Genomic DNA, 16,094 nt, shown 5'->3' on the forward strand with positions numbered 1-16,094 from the left:
ATGACAATACTGTATGAAAAAAAAAAACATTTTTATCTCCAGCGCTTGAAACTGTGTATTGGAAATTTTAAAGATATGCTCTTTTAAATGTTTTGTGATATTGCTGTTGCAATGAATTTAAGGGTTTAAGTGCGAAGAACATGATATTTAATAAATAAAGGCAACGAATAAAACGTTAGAAAAACGCCCCTTTGTGTGTTATATAAAATCTGAAAGCTTTCAGATTTTTTTATTTAGTTTTTTAATTAAAACAAAAAGTTATTTTTATTATTTTTTTTATGTTTTGAAATATATGGAGAATTGGAACTGGAATTTCTTATTTTAATTCTCTTTAGAAAATAGTATTTAAAATTCAAGATTTTTAATTATGTTCATCTTTACTGAATTAATTTTTTTCTTAATATAGATGTGTTTTTAAAAGCTGAGTTTTTGAACTTGCTTCTCATTTAGGCAGATTTCAGATTTTGCTTTCAGACATTTAGGCTTAAGCAGCTTTTTCTTTTCACATTCTTTTGCAGTTCTTATACGGAGGAACAGAGGGTTTTGAGAACCTGTCGGGATTTGGATTCGAGAGTATTTTGGATTAATCCCACCTCTAGTTTTAAATTTTATGCTATAGTGCTATTTTAAATGCTATAGTGCTATTTTGAATTTTATGCTATAAGTGCAAATTATTCATTATTTAATTTCTATAAACATAATATAGGGGGATAATCTTTTGCAGGAATTATTTGAAAAGCGATTCGCCGTTTATAGTGAACCAAGACAAAACAGCATTTAAAGACTAACGGCGCCTTTTGGTCTAACAGAAAAAAAAAAAAGAAAAAAAAGAAAAAAAAAAGAGAAGGCTAAAAGTAATTTTGCGTTTATACAAAAGTAAATTAATAAAGATATCTGATTATGATAGGGCGATTTGATGAGAAGTATGGAATTTAAATTAAGTCAAAATGAAGATTAAGTAATATTAAAGCGCATAGGGCATTTTTTGCATTCCATTTTTTTTCTGTAATTTTTTTTTTAATTTTGCAGAAGTGAATAAAATACAGTTTCTAAATTTAGTTACGAAGTAATCTGAATTTTGGATGCTTCTTTCGATTTTAATTAAAATGTAAATTATAATTTTAATTAAATTTATAAATAGCAAGCATATTCTGGCATACTGTGTTTCAAAAACGGTAGTGATTACGAAATTTCTGTGTAGTAATAAATACAAATATTATAAAAAGAAATCAAAACGCTTGTCTTCGTAGCATCATAAGAATTAGGTATTTTAATTTCATCGTTTAATAGAGAGGATATTAATTGGTTTTTTGAAATAAAATGATGCTTTTGTCTTTAATGGGAAAAATTATTACTTTCCAGGCCCATCTGAGGTAATAAATCATCAACTCAATTTCATGTATTAAATTTTAATTCAGTCAGCAACTTGAAATATGAAATTGTTTTGAATGAAAGTCTGGAAGAAAGTGTCCATTTTATATACTATGGTTTCGTTAAAGCAAATGTTTCAAAATCTTAAAATTTGGGTGCAGTTATTATAAACTATTTGATGATTCATTATGTTATTTAGAAGTTACTTTATTTATTACAGTATAACTTCATTTAATAATAACACATTTATTAAAGTTAAGCGAGAAAGCAACGTTATTTTCGCATTGATTTCTTTCGATTTCGAGCCAGACAACTTCTTCAGGAGAGAGGGGGGGGATATTTCAGGAAAAGTGTTTTCCCGAAAAAGAGGAATCTAAAAAATATTTGCAAAATTTCTTTGTTCCTGAAGAAGAGAGACCTGTGTTTGATCACCCTTCCGAATCGTTAGAGTTTTGTAGGGTATCAATACCAAACTACATATTCTCCTCATTATAAACTGGCAAGCTTTTGGTTCAATTTGAAATGTACTGTTATTTGATGGGGTAATAATTTTATTGTATCACAAAATTAATTTTGAGGGAGAGCACCCCGGGTTGTGGTCCGAGGGTCTTCCACCAATCCACACGAGTGGACTTTCAGCTCGCCGTATATTTAGAGTGCTCCCATGCCGCAAAGACACGATAGATTTACAAACATCCATGCCATCTTCGGGATTCGAACCCGGGCTCTTCGTTACCGCAGTACGTTCTCCTAACCCTCTGTGCGGCTCTACTACTTTTTAATTTCCATTTTTAATTGTTAAATTATTTTCCGTGTTTAAATAACTTTTATTATAAACTTATACTACTTATTATCTGTAAATTATTATGCAAAGTTATTCTGTTCTACCTTGCAGACTAGAACTTTGAACCTAAATTCCTTAAATACTCGAAATACGTTTTGTATGAAGAAAATGTATGTATTTGCAATGTATACACCTTGATGCTTAACTTGTTTTTGCCTTATGAATCTCTTTCACCACTGCTAAAAGTTATTTCCCCACCCTCCTTTCTAAAACTCCAAAAATGCATGTGCATTTGTTTAGTTTTGATTATTTTTAATGTGTTTTTATAAATTAAACAACAAAAAGTATAGAAAATGTTTATAAGTAATAAAATTTAAATAAAAACAGTTTTTCATATTCGTAAAGACTTAACAGCTAAATAAAAGTCTCATCGCAATGTCTGCCCTTGAAATTATAAAATTCTCCTCTTGTTTGAATTTCAGGAGAGAATTCTCCCCTGGTTCGGAACCCCTGGTGTATGCATTTAATTATTTTTAATTAGAAATTACATCAAACTGCTTCAGATATATTATTTTCAGTCTTCAAAATCCATTGACAAATTCTTCTGTATTATATCTTACTGAAACATTAAGCTTTTATTTTACTGTAGCATTATATGACTTTTTGTGTTTTTAAATACTTTTATGTCGTTTTAACTGTTAAACGTTTTTATGATTTCTACTCGCTGGTTGAAATTATATATAACTTAGAAAACTTTGTTCTTTTTGGAATTTTTAGGTTATCTGTTTATTCTGAAGAGTCTGTTCCATTATTTGGTCCAACTCTTCCAAATCCGCCAATCTTCAAAAACCATCAAGAGTTCAGAGAATTTCTTCTAGTTAAACGTAAGTAAAAAACTGAATTTTATAGAAACAGTATTCGTTTTTTAAATGTTAATTTTGCGTATTTTAAAGTATCATGCATTGTATTCAAACAAAGTGGCTTGTATTGTACAATCTAATGTCCCTGAACGAATATTTAGAGAAAAAAGTTACAATGAAATAAGCTATATCCCTTAATACAAATATTAATTATTCTAATAAAAAAATGAACCAACGTTCCGTTGAAGAAAAAAATGATGCAAAACTTTTCAATATCTTACAAACAGTGTAATAAGCAAAAAATAACATGAAAGCAAACTAAAAAAATACAAAATTCCGCGCAGAATTTTACTCTACAGAACAACTTTATCAATAAAAATGTAATATATATATATATATATGACAATGAAATATGCCAATCTCTTAAAAACAGTGACATAAGAAATACGATGAATATTTGTTGCCAAACCCATATTTCTAAAAGAATGAAACTATTCAAAATGATGGGATTTCATCAAAAATCTACCAAAATTGTTGCCAAAATCACATTTTTAAAGATGTGAGATGTGAGAAGTGTACTCGGAAGCTTCATTTAATTTTTTTTTAAAATACAAAATATTATCATTTTTCCAAAATTCTTTTTGTAAAAGCAGTCGCAAGTATGAAAGTTTAACGTGTCCAAAAGTCAAAGAAAAATAAACGTTTTTAGAAAAAAACCCATTGAAGAGATGTTAAGCTCCCTTTGTTAAATAAATTCGTATTTCATCGATTTATTGAAACACGAAATTTATTTTAAGTTCGTAAAGTAGCTAAGTGCTACGTTTCATGACGATGTGAAAGTGCAGTGTGTAGAGTAAAATCTCGCTTTCTTATAGCCCATTATGTCCTAAAATGACGCGATTTCGTCACAAAATATGAAATAAAAAAATTCTAAATCGAATTTCGAAAAAATAGCTTCGAGGTGCACTGTCTCTTGTCTAGATACCCACGGCTATATACGGCTAGATACACGGCTAGATACCCACGGCTACGAAATTTGGTCACACACACAGACAGACTCTTTCTTTTATTATATGTAGAGATTTATTGAATTTTATTCTCACCATCCTTGCTTAATATATATATATATATATATATATATATATATATATATATATATATATATCTTTTTAATTTTGAATTATGAACGTTTTTAGCAGTCTTAATGTCACTCGGTGTTGTTAATCCACTGTTCAAAATTAGATCGTTAGTGAACACCATCTAAATGAATTTATATTTAATTGCAGTTTATATTTAATTGCATCTAAATGAATTTATATTAAATGAATTTATATTAATCTTTAGTTGCGTACTTTGACAGTTACCGAGTATTCATCGTCGTCCTATTCAGATGTAGCAGAAAATGATTCATAGGATTTGATATGCGGTGTAATTCGTTCCCGGTGACATTTCAATAGGTAGACGTTCTACACTGACATCATTACCCAGACATTGATCAAAGTAAACAACGCATGAGAACACTGAGCACTATCTGCAATGCTTGGTGGAATTAATCATATTCATATAGAAATGGGACTGAACACACTTGTATAGGGGATTAGCACACGGAGGTCAGCCTCATGATGGAGAAACCACTTTGTTCATCTGTAGTCACAATCTCTCGCTTAAAATTACTGAAATCCACGGTAAATAAACAAGCTTTCAATCTGCAAGCAGTTTTGTGAAATTTTATTTAATTTTAAATTTTGATTGCCAAAAGGAATTAGAACTTCATGTGATTATTTTCAGCTCAAGTTCACTTTTTTTTTTTTTTTTTTAAATTTTCGGATGGATTCTTTCTAGGAAAGCACTGAAATTTGACAAAAGGAAGATTTATTTGAAAGTAAAAATATTCATGATTTAAAACGATATCGCTTTTTTTTTTTTTTTTTTTTTACTGTATAAGGTATTTTTTCCTCTTTTCCACATGCCTTTGTTGTGTATCAGGAAGCACACTCAATGCTTATTCGAGAGGTCCATGGTTCCTTTCCCGGCCAGGCCACTGCACATTTTTAATGTTCCTGCTGTAAAAAAAAAAAAAAAAAAAAAAAAAAAAAAAAATAATAATAATAATGACTCTGCAAGGGGCGCCCGAAGTGAAAAGTGATGGACGATAATTCGTCACCACCCAGAATTTGGTGATTAGGCCAAATAATTCCTAGAGTATATAAGGTATTTTCTCTCTTTTTTCCTCATTCCCTTGTGGCGTAATTGTAAGCGTAATCGACAGGTTCAGGGTTTGAGTCCTGGCGAAGACACTGCCTACTTTTCACGTCTCTTTCTTCAAAAAAAAAAAAAAAAAAAAAACCTAATGACTCTACAAATATGTTTCCGAATTTCAGCACATAGAAATAGTAGTTAAAAGTTATCATGTAAGAGTACCTTAGTACGGTAGTGCATACTTAATTAAATAATAATTTCAAGTATTTAAATGCAGAAGCTAACTGATAAATGTAAGCGTTAGCATTTTTGAGCACTAATCAGAAACAAGATAACTGAATTCGAGATATGTATTTAAGATTTTCATCACACGTGACATGATATTCATAATGAATATCCATCCCATGAATAGATGCTTGCGTACTTGAACATGATTTAGAGTGAATTTATTGTACAGCCACAAAATATACTAAAGGTATCTATTTATAGTGAAATCTTTGGAATCTTAATTAATCGGCAATATCAAAATAATGGCACTTTGAATGGTCTAAATCGAAGTCTGAAATTTAAACCTATGAGATAAAAATATGTAATGGGCTAACGATTCGAAGACTTAAACATGGAAAACATTTGTGCTCCGTTTTTGCTGCCCAACCTATCAAGCCTTGTCCAACCAATGAATTATTTAGAATATGAAGATAAAGTACCTATTCCTTTTTATTCGCCAGTTTATGAACTTTTGAAAGTAGTGTTCCTGATTTTCAGAAAAATGCAATTTATATTGAAAGATGATTGCCTGGAAATATGTCGCTCTTAGTGTAAAATGTGGCTTGTGATCACGGTTTGCACCTCATGATTATTGGCAAGGAATCTCTTGGGTTTAAACTTGTCTGGCGACCATATCCGAAATCTTCGATTTAGTTTAATATTCGGGGAAGATTAGTGTTAGGGAAAAGGAGTGTAAGTTTGGATGGATATAGACAATTGTATTTCTATCTCACTCTCTCAAGATTACCATGAAACAATCGAACATGTAATGAGAAAGAAGGAAGAAATGGTGAGACTTCATCCGAACGTGGGTTCTTGGGGTGTTAACATGTTCATAATGTGGGCTTTTCCACAAATCATACGTACGTGGTATAGGACAGCATTATATATACAATGGAACAATTTTTGCTGCCAATGGCCGGCTCTTGCCTACAACTGCATTGGCCACTACTAAGGCCAGAAGTACTGACCATTTTATTGAGGCACCTAAGAGGCGGCCATCGTTACTGCCTATGAAGGGAAGACAATTTTACATCCATGCCTTCTCCGGGTTTCGAACCCGGTTCCTTTGGTATAGTAGTCAGGCTCTCCTAACAACTATACCGTCTGGGCGGCACATTACTGATAAATAAACAGCTACAATTCGTATAAAGCTAATAACATAATGTTCATTTTCACTTGCAGCGTAACAGTAAGCCTTTTTCATGACCTTTCCTTTCCTTTTCCCACTATTGCCGTGTGTAGCTTGCAGATAGCAAGCTGTGTACCGGCTGTCATGAATTAAAAAGTACATTGCAGGTATAGCAAATGCATGAGTGTGTCTGGAGGACAGGATGCAAAATGGCTTTTTCATGACATTCTCTTCTTGTCTTTTTATACTCAGGAGTTTCAAGGCAGAGAGGCGAATGCGCGCGCCAGTTAGGCTAAATTACGCATGCGTGGCTTTTACCAAATTATGACAAAAGAGGAGAATGAAGACAAAAGAACTCGCAGAATAAGAGAAATGCGTAGAAGGAAACGGATGAAGGATAGCAGACTTTCATCAGATTTGCCGAGCAATATTTATCTATGTCAGTACGCGTTGTTTGAAACTTCATTGCACGTATAGCGAATTTTTAAAACTTCGGGAACAGTCTCATAAGCACTGTTTGACCTTCATCAAAGTGAATCAACAGCCTGTGTTAGACGTAGACGTTTAGCATAAAAACTGATTGCAGATTCTTGATGAAGAATGATTTTGTTGGCCCTCGAAATCGATAGAGTTTCTATGCTAAAAATCTACGCCTAATGCGATTGTTGCTTCACTTTTATGGTTTATTTGAGACGTGTTTCTTTTGCGTCTGAACTGTTTGGCCTTACTAATGTTAAACATAAAATCATGTGCAAATGTTTTAATTTTTAATAATCTGTACCATTTTCGGTATGTTTCATATAATAGTGACAGATAGATCGAAAACTACCACCAACTAACTTTTCATGAAATTTCTACTGCTAGCATCACAAAATACGAGTATGTAAGTTCTATAAATATGTACTGAATTATCTGGGAAATCTTTTGTCTGGAATCTGTGAAATCCCGTTACTGCAGGTTTAGAGAAATTCTACTATAATAAGAGGGTTGCCTTGATGGAGTACTTTCTAAAGGAAATTACTGATCTTCATGTTACACCTTCGAAAAACCTCGAAACTGCCCAAGCAACCAACCTATTTTGCCAGGATTTGAACTTAGATCGAAGTACTGGTGTTCAGTGTCCACGTTTACTCGATCATCAGTGCGCCTTGTGCGCATATATGTATGTATATTTATATGGAGAAAGATAACAGCGTATAAAAACTGCTATTTTTTTTACGACCTACTTCAGATACTTTTGGTGGCTTTACTTAGTGACTGTAATCAATCAAGTGAAATCGACTGCAGAATTATTTGAAAGGAAAGGAGAATTACAAAACACCAAGTACAGTTAATGCCTGACATTTCCTATGCTGAGGTTCATCTATTTTGGATTTATTTTAAGTGCTCTGTACTGTTATGACTCTGAGTAGTAAACAATTGCCCTGTTCAAACTAAATGCAGATAGCAACCTCGTCTTTTGCAGCGATTTAAAACATTAGTTACAAAAAAAAACTGATTTAATATTGCTATGTTATTATCGGGAATAATATTTTGATGTTATTTGAATGCTTATTTTGTGTGCTGATATTATGCAGCTAAGTGTATCGAAATGTACGAAATACTGAGTAGGCCATAATTTTTTTCCAATTAGCAAACCTATTTTTCTCATAAAGGAGGGGGGTACGCAAGTGGTGGCTAACGATATGCCAGTTCTAGATATTTTCGTTACTATCCGATGCTTCACATGTCATCAACGCGCTTTAACGATCCTTACGTGATTCTAACCCGAAAATAACTATTCCTTCGCAATGGTAAGGTGCCTGTATCTGTTGCACAATGATTTACGTGACATCAGATGGTGCCTCCGTGTAATTTAATTAAATCATGGATCAGAAAATTCCCGCAAACTTGTTCCATTTCCATCATAAATATGAGATAAGAAGTTCGGTTGCGCTCTCCGTAAAGCGAAAAAAATTGTGTTACACGTTAGGTAGACCATGAGGAACGACTGAAACTTTAAGATGGCTTCATTCGCTTAAGGCCTTCTATATCTGGAGGCATAATCAGTTCTTTTTTTTTCTTTGAGGTCAATCGGAAAAATAATCTTAGTGTCACTTTACCTGAAAGGTATTGCCGAGAATTTTTCCACCAGAATTGTAGGAATTTGAAGGATATACTACTTAGAGAATCTGATACAGAAGGATAATGGAACATATGTTACCTCAAAATTGCTCATATCGATACAAGTTGAAGCAAGGCAGGGACCTATGCATCCAAGTAGGCATATTAGGTATCACTGGGTCTTACGAACTGCTGCGCTTTCGACTCGGATGTAATTCCAAGACCTTTCATGCCCTACCATCAACATAACGAGAGGGTTTCATCTCGCCGTGTATTTTGAGTGCTTCCCTGCCCTACAGATAATTTACGTTTACAAACATGCATTCCTTCTCCGAGATTCTAACCCTGGCTCTTCGGTATGACAGTAAGCATTATTAATCACTATATATCTGGGTGGCAAAGTGTCAGTACACATCGTTAAAGAAATGTTACGGTCACATCCCATGGAATCTGAATCTTCACATAAAGAAATTCCCTTCGAGGAATCCGAATCTTCACGTCGCGGAATTTTTTAATGGGACATATTAAAACTCCTATGCACAGTAATCCAATTTAGATAAAATATGCGGGCAGTAATTCCGCGCGCCTTGTGTGTTTTTCAGAGGGAAAGGGAGAACTTAAAAATGCTGTTCGCAAAAGTGCCAAACACGGGACAGCAAACTTCTAGACAATATTATTTTTAAAACGTAAACTCCCAGGTACAGTTTTCTTTTTAATAAAATCTAAATAACATAATTTTACCTCACTTTCTTATTTGATTTCCCAAAGCGCAAAAATTTATGACCCACATTGTATATGTGTATATCTACTAAACGAATCTTTTTTTTTTTTTCTGTCGACATTTACACTCGTCGCTTTATCAAGAGTGCGTCCATTTAGAGTAATTTAACCATGATTTTAATTGTTCTGATGAAAATGCTGAGTAAAGCTCCAATCGATTCATGAAGGAATGCGTTTGCGCAGGTGTAATTGCTATTTATATGAAAATTTGACTTAAATCTCTATCACGTATATCGTTCCTTTAAAATAAAAGCAAATAAAATCACATCACGTAAATTTATTTTAGCGTATTTTGATTGGAAGTTGTTTATTGCTTTTGACTCTTTGTACATTCAGATTAACGCCGACTAAATAGAGCAAATTTTCCGTGAAAGAGTTTGCTTCGAATGTCGTCTTTTTTCGCTGAGAATAAAATTTGCATGGCTTTGCAATGAATAGTTGTGCTGATTCAGTTACTTGGTGTATAAAAAGGAAGAAGTGGGTGAGTGTTTAGACTTAAAAGAAGAAAAGGTGAGTTGGAAAAGATTTCATTAACCATTGATGAATTGATTGCATCTTAACTAAAAAATTTACTATTGTATGTTAAAACAAGCAGAGGCTAAATAGCTGAACTTCCATCTATTTATATAATGCATCAATTTAGTGCAAAATAAAGTGAAAAAAGGGAATTGTTGTTGTAATTCAATAAAGGATTAGGTTTGTAAATATGTATAAGCATATGGTATGCCTGAAAATACGAATAAAAAAGAAAGCTGAGTTGTCGCATTTATTGTGGGTTCCGCTGTTTTTCACTGACTACTGACGAACCTAGCCTAATCCATTTTGGAACTCGAACCAAATAACAAAGCATCATAAAAAAACAAGGATATTAAAACTCATTATTGTAAGTATTATGCAAGCATATAATAACCACTTTGCAACTTTCATCTATTAATAAAATGTGTTATATAAAATTGTAGGGCGATTATAACATTCCTAGCGTTATTATATCAATTTAAAAGATATGTGCTAAGAAATAAGTCTTCCAGAAATAAAGTGCTGTTCTAACTACCAAGCTAGTTATGTTTTCAAAAGTTTCAGGCATATAATACGTAACCAGTGTCTGCCTCATTTTAATTCATTTCGTTGAAAGGTTCATGGGTGCCTTTCTAATTCTTTTTCTAATTCTTCTTGTCAGTCAGTTGTCCATTTATATGGATTATCGTAAGTAACTTTGTTAGAGGGGCTCTCATTTTTGCATGATTTGGAATAAAATTATGGTACGTAATGCATTTAAGGGATCTTTATAATTCTTTAAAAATTTTACGGGGGGGTGTATTTTTTTTATAAATTTAATATTTGCGCTACTGGGTTGATAGTTAAAACAGCACTATTTCTGGACGATTAATTTCTTAGCACAGATCTTCATGATTGCTAGGGGTGCTATAAGCGTCCCACAATTTTATATACGCGTATCACATTTCTGAATAGTAGGCGAAGGCTGCAAATCGGTTAGTCGCATGCTTGCGTGGGGAGAACAAGGGAGGAAAAAATGTCCTTTTAATTTTGCTTTGTACTAGTTGAAAGTTACTTTGTACTAGAAAGTTGCTGTGTGCTAGCAACTACGCTATTTATAAGCTCAGGTCCTTTGTTTTATGGTGACTGGATAAAAGCTCACAGCTTTGCAGATCATTGTAGATGAAACTAATGACGTAAATGATTCTTTGAAGAGGGTTATATCTAAATTAAAATCAGGAATTAAAAGATATATTGCGAAATTTAGTAATTTTTTAATATTTTTTCATATTTTGTATTTTACATATTTATAGTAGATCCGATCAATATTTACATTATTTTGAATTTAGCGCGGTATCAAAGCATACCAGTAATTGAGTCAAGCAATAGTTTTGGCATATTTAGTAATATTTCGTTTTATCAGTGAGCATCAAGTTAACCATGTAAAAATACTCAGAATTATTTATCCAGTTTTAGATCGTTTTATGTTTGAAATTTATAAATGCAAGTTGTACACTGAACGGAATACAGTTGTTAGGGTTTTTCTCGCTGCAGGAGACGTGAAAATGTGAAATGGTCTCGTCTGGAATCGAACGTCGAACTTGCCAAATACACGTTGAGCTTGCTCCCAGTTACGCCACGAAGGCATGCTGAAAGGAGTGAGAAAATACCTTATTTATTAACTCATGAATGTCAAGATAACAATCATATTCCCACCGTAGTTGCTGTAGACTCCACTGATGCAAGTCGCCACAGCAATACTAAAATAATATTTGAGACCTTTTGTTCTGTAGGCAAAGATCATACAAAACATATCTGGGGCATGTTTCCAAAAGGAAAGTCACTCAGTATCGAATATCAATTCATCAGTTCCGCTGCGACGTGCCGGTGGCGGTCGATTTCCTTTTCTATTTGATGTATATCAAAGATTTTCTAAAGGTACGAAATGACTCTTGTGAAATAAAAACAGTCAGTTTTAATAACTCTTTATTTTTGAAAATGTAATGCTATCGGCAGAAATGATGGCTATAAGACTTTGCTATCAGTTGACGTCCAGTAGTTCGTATACTGAAGAACCATGGATTCGCAGAATAATAAGATGACTTGAACCAAATACTTGAACAAAATTAAACACTCTGAAAAGATTTCCTTCAAGTGGTCGCTACTCTTTGCCATAGTGAATTATAATAGAATTATTTTCTATCAGTTGGCTTTGCCACTATAAAAAGCTTGAGAATTTTATGCTTGGTACTCAGGAGACTTATTTCTGAAATCAATAGTCTGTTACTGACATTTACTACTTTCATGCATACGAAAAATGTATATCTGTTTCAACAATCTTTTAAAATGTTTTTAGTTTCAGTGGCAATATAAAGGTCATTAGAATTTCAAAATCGATATTGCATGTGTGTCTACTACAATCTGTAGTAGAATGTGTGTCTACTACAAGAATCATGAACTGTAATTGTTCGCAATTATAAACGCGCTTTATGTTTTATTGCTTTATTTACAATAGTATTATATTTAAAATAATGTTACATTAGTTTTATATCATAAATAGTCTAATGTTTCTCTTCGTTTTAATGTGCAGTTTATGAAATTTATCATAATACTGGCTGCAAAGAGTATTTTATTTTTTGTCTCTTTCAGTTATCAATGGTGAGAAAGCTGCATTCAACACTCCTACATTTGCGCAAAAGAGAGAAAGAACACTAGACATGCTTATCAAAGATCTGTATACAGAGCATATGTCTGAAAACCGTGGGGTGAGTATACAGATACTTAAATATTCTTACAAGGCATTCTCGAATCTTGCAAATCCTGAAAAGGATTCGAGATTTTCCCTCATATGAATCTTTCCAAGTGTAACTTAGAAATAATTAAACCTTTAAATTCAAAGCATTGCAAAGATTAATTTTATTGAAATCCAAAGGAAGCCTTAGTTTAAAATAAAATTTTGAAAGTTTTTTTTTTTTTTTTTTTTTTTTTTTTTTTTTTTTTTTTTTTTTAAATTTTTATTTTTTATTTTCATATACGAAAACATTAACGTTCCGAGAGTATTTGGGCTGATCCCAGTTTAGGTTCAAAATATTTAAAAATAGCATATCTTTAAAATTTCTGATAGATAGTCTTGCGCTCTGGATATAAAAATGTTTTACTCCCTACAGTGTTGCCACTGCTCGCTTTGAAATCGTTGAGTTTTTTAATCAAAAATTCGTTAAAGTATAAAAAATATGAAATAAGCATTAAAACAAATTCCAAATGCGGTCTTCCAGGTGCTCTTATTCGGGTGGAGGGCTACGTTTTTCAAAATTTGATGGCTCCAGGTTTCGTTGTTTTTTCACAATGCGAGAAACATACATACGTTCATGCAGATTCTTTATTGTTTAATTTCTTCAAATATAATGCGGTGCGATGATATATGATAGCAACAATTTGAAAAGTAATTCAGACTTTTAGAGAGATTCAATGCAAAATCCCGTTTTGAGACTTAGCTCTTCTTGGATTGGTCATTTGGGATAAAAAAAGGTCGAGAAATTCACTTTATGTATAGCATCTGGATCATCAGTATAACTTTGCGCTGATTCTAAGGTGTTCTGCATCAACTTGTCAAGTAATCCTCCTCTTCTTCATTTGCTTTGATTTGAAAAATTCTGTAAAAGTAAAACATTTGATCTGTTACTCTAATATTTTTGTCGAATTATGTTGAGAAAAACCCTCAAAATTTTGCAGTTTGTATGCCAGAGACGTCTTTATCGGAGACTATCAAAATTTTTAAACCGTCGTATTAAGTTACGTGGCGCTATTTCACTTGTCTTAACAAACGTTGCTACTGCGCGAAACGTAAGATATTTAATCTAATTTCTATGATCTTCGTGCAACCAATTCTCAGATTGTTGCCTTCAGCAAAACATGAGATTTTTTAATTTACCTTTGGAATTTAATCAGTTCATAATTTCTTAGCAGACTAAGCGAATTAAAAACAATAAATACATTCCTTACCAGCTTAAAATAATAATAATACTTTTCATTGATGTATATGTAATTAATATAAATTAAAATATATTGAAATACATTATTGTAATTAATAGGATAGTTTTAGATTTAATTAAGTACTTCATTTACTAAATTTTATTCAGGTTTCTCAATAAATATAGGTATAATTTTTCAAAAGTAATTCTTCTATTCATTTTTATTAAAAGCACATTGTTTCTATCTTATTCGTGTATGAGGATTTGTGACGCCCAGACGGTATAGTGGTTAGGAAAGCCTACTGCGGTACCGAAGAGCCCGAGTTCGAATGCTGGAGAAGGCATGGTTGTAACTGTCCCCTTCACAGGAGGCAACGGTGGCCCCCTGGCCACCACTTCTGGCCTTAGGAAAGGCCAATGCTGAATAAGCGAGTGCCCGCCATTGGATTAAAAAAATTACATTTGGAAAATTCGAGAAACCTTTTCAGATTCAAATTCCAATTCTAGAAAAAGCAAGAGTTGTTCCATCTCTGTTTTCAGTAGCTTATTAATGTCAAATGTACGTTTTAATTAACTTTTGAAATCGAAGGATACATCTGGAAAAAAAAAACAATGTAAAAATTAAATTTGTTCTAAATATTATTTTCATAAGGAATACCTGATATTATTTTGCATATAGATTAATAAGTTTCAGTGTGCGTTAATTAATTTTCATTAGTAAATTTTTATCTTGTTATCAGAATAAAAGATAAATACTGTTAAGTAAATGAAACAGAGCACGCCTTTTATAATTATAACAAGATAATTTTTCTAATACAATATGGTTATTAAAATATTAATAGATAAGCATAATTATAGATCACAGACTCCATAAACCTAACGTAAATTAGTCATCTACAAGAAAATGAAGTTTTCAAATGACCACGACATACATAAAACAAAGAATGTCATTAAGAGAAAGTAATAGCACAAGATTATTTGTAAACGCATGATAGACTTTCAAAGAAAATAACACGCTGAATAATGATTACTAGAGGAGTGTACGAAACACGAATCACCGTAATTATTCATAAATGTGCTGGGTTAGTTTCGAAGGTTTAACTATAGAAACATCTTCATCAGCTTCAAAAGTACAAATGACAAAAGTGAAACCAGCGACAAGAATGAGAAGGAAATCCTACTGATGCCCTCTATTGATGAAAAATGAAAATAGCTATGTAATAATTTTGTAGATGATGGTAAAGGCGGATTGGACTTGGGATCGTTAACTAGACCTGAAAGAATTCAATGAATATGAAACGCCTCTGAAAAATCTAAGTCGCTAATGGAAGATGGGTTTTGAATAATTTTGACTGCACACTAATGAAAATTTTCCATTCTTGTTGTTTTAACTTTTCCAGTAATTGCATGAAATAGTTTTAAAATTAACAAGAAATAAATTGCAAAAATGATGCCAGATTTTATTACATAACAGAAATAAAACCTTTTAGTTTTTTTACTCATTTCAAAAACTTTCAAAATGTCCACATTTGCTGGTACAGAAATATTTGGGTTTGTTTGACAGTATTAACTTGGTCTTGTTTGCCATAGTTGAATGGAAACCCGGGAACATTACTTCTTTCAACAAACGCAGTTCAACCGGCATAGTGGCTAGTGACTCTGACTGCTGTAGCGATGGGCTCGGGTTCGAATCCCGGAGGAGACATGATTGTAACTGTCCGTTCCTTCTTGGAGGTAAAGGTGACAGCCTATTAGTGCTTTCCATAATGCAATGGCTACCACTTCTGACCCTTGTAGTGGCTTAAAGCTAATCGCTATTAAATAAAGTGTCTGGCCATTAACCAAAACCTTGTTTCAACAAGACAGTTGCCATACTCGTAACTGAGATTATTTAGAGGACCATATGATTCAAAGTTCGTCGTAAATATTTATGGAAGGCTCGGGATGTGAAGTGAATCCTTAATGCCAAACATTGGATTAAATTCTTCATGTGATTTTCTTGTGGGTGTTTGTCAAGAATATTTGTGAAATCTTTGTGCTTTTACTCATCTCAAAACCTGAGGATCTTTGTAATTACATTACCAACGCTATGGCTGTGATCGGCCATAGTATGCTGGAATTGCACAGGATGA

General features: G+C 32.6%; 1 protein-coding gene across 2 annotated transcripts in view; it reads left to right on the forward strand.

Moving 5' to 3' along the window:
- LOC118182903 (GTPase-activating Rap/Ran-GAP domain-like protein 3) overlaps positions 1–16,094 on the forward strand; it is a 333,886-nt gene that overhangs the window by 219,698 nt on the left and 98,094 nt on the right. For both annotated transcript variants that reach the window (XM_085816800.1, XM_085816801.1), the window contains exons 14-15: positions 2,933–3,039; positions 12,641–12,756. In XM_085816800.1, the coding sequence (XP_085672926.1) occupies positions 2,933–3,039; positions 12,641–12,756 (223 nt within the window). The remainder of the gene's footprint in view (positions 1–2,932; positions 3,040–12,640; positions 12,757–16,094) is intronic.

Source organism: Stegodyphus dumicola, chromosome 5, assembly GCF_044657685.1.
Source record: "Stegodyphus dumicola isolate Sdum_Otavi_A_Nest chromosome 5, ASM4465768v1".
In the NCBI taxonomy this organism is placed as follows: domain Eukaryota; kingdom Metazoa; phylum Arthropoda; class Arachnida; order Araneae; family Eresidae; genus Stegodyphus; species Stegodyphus dumicola.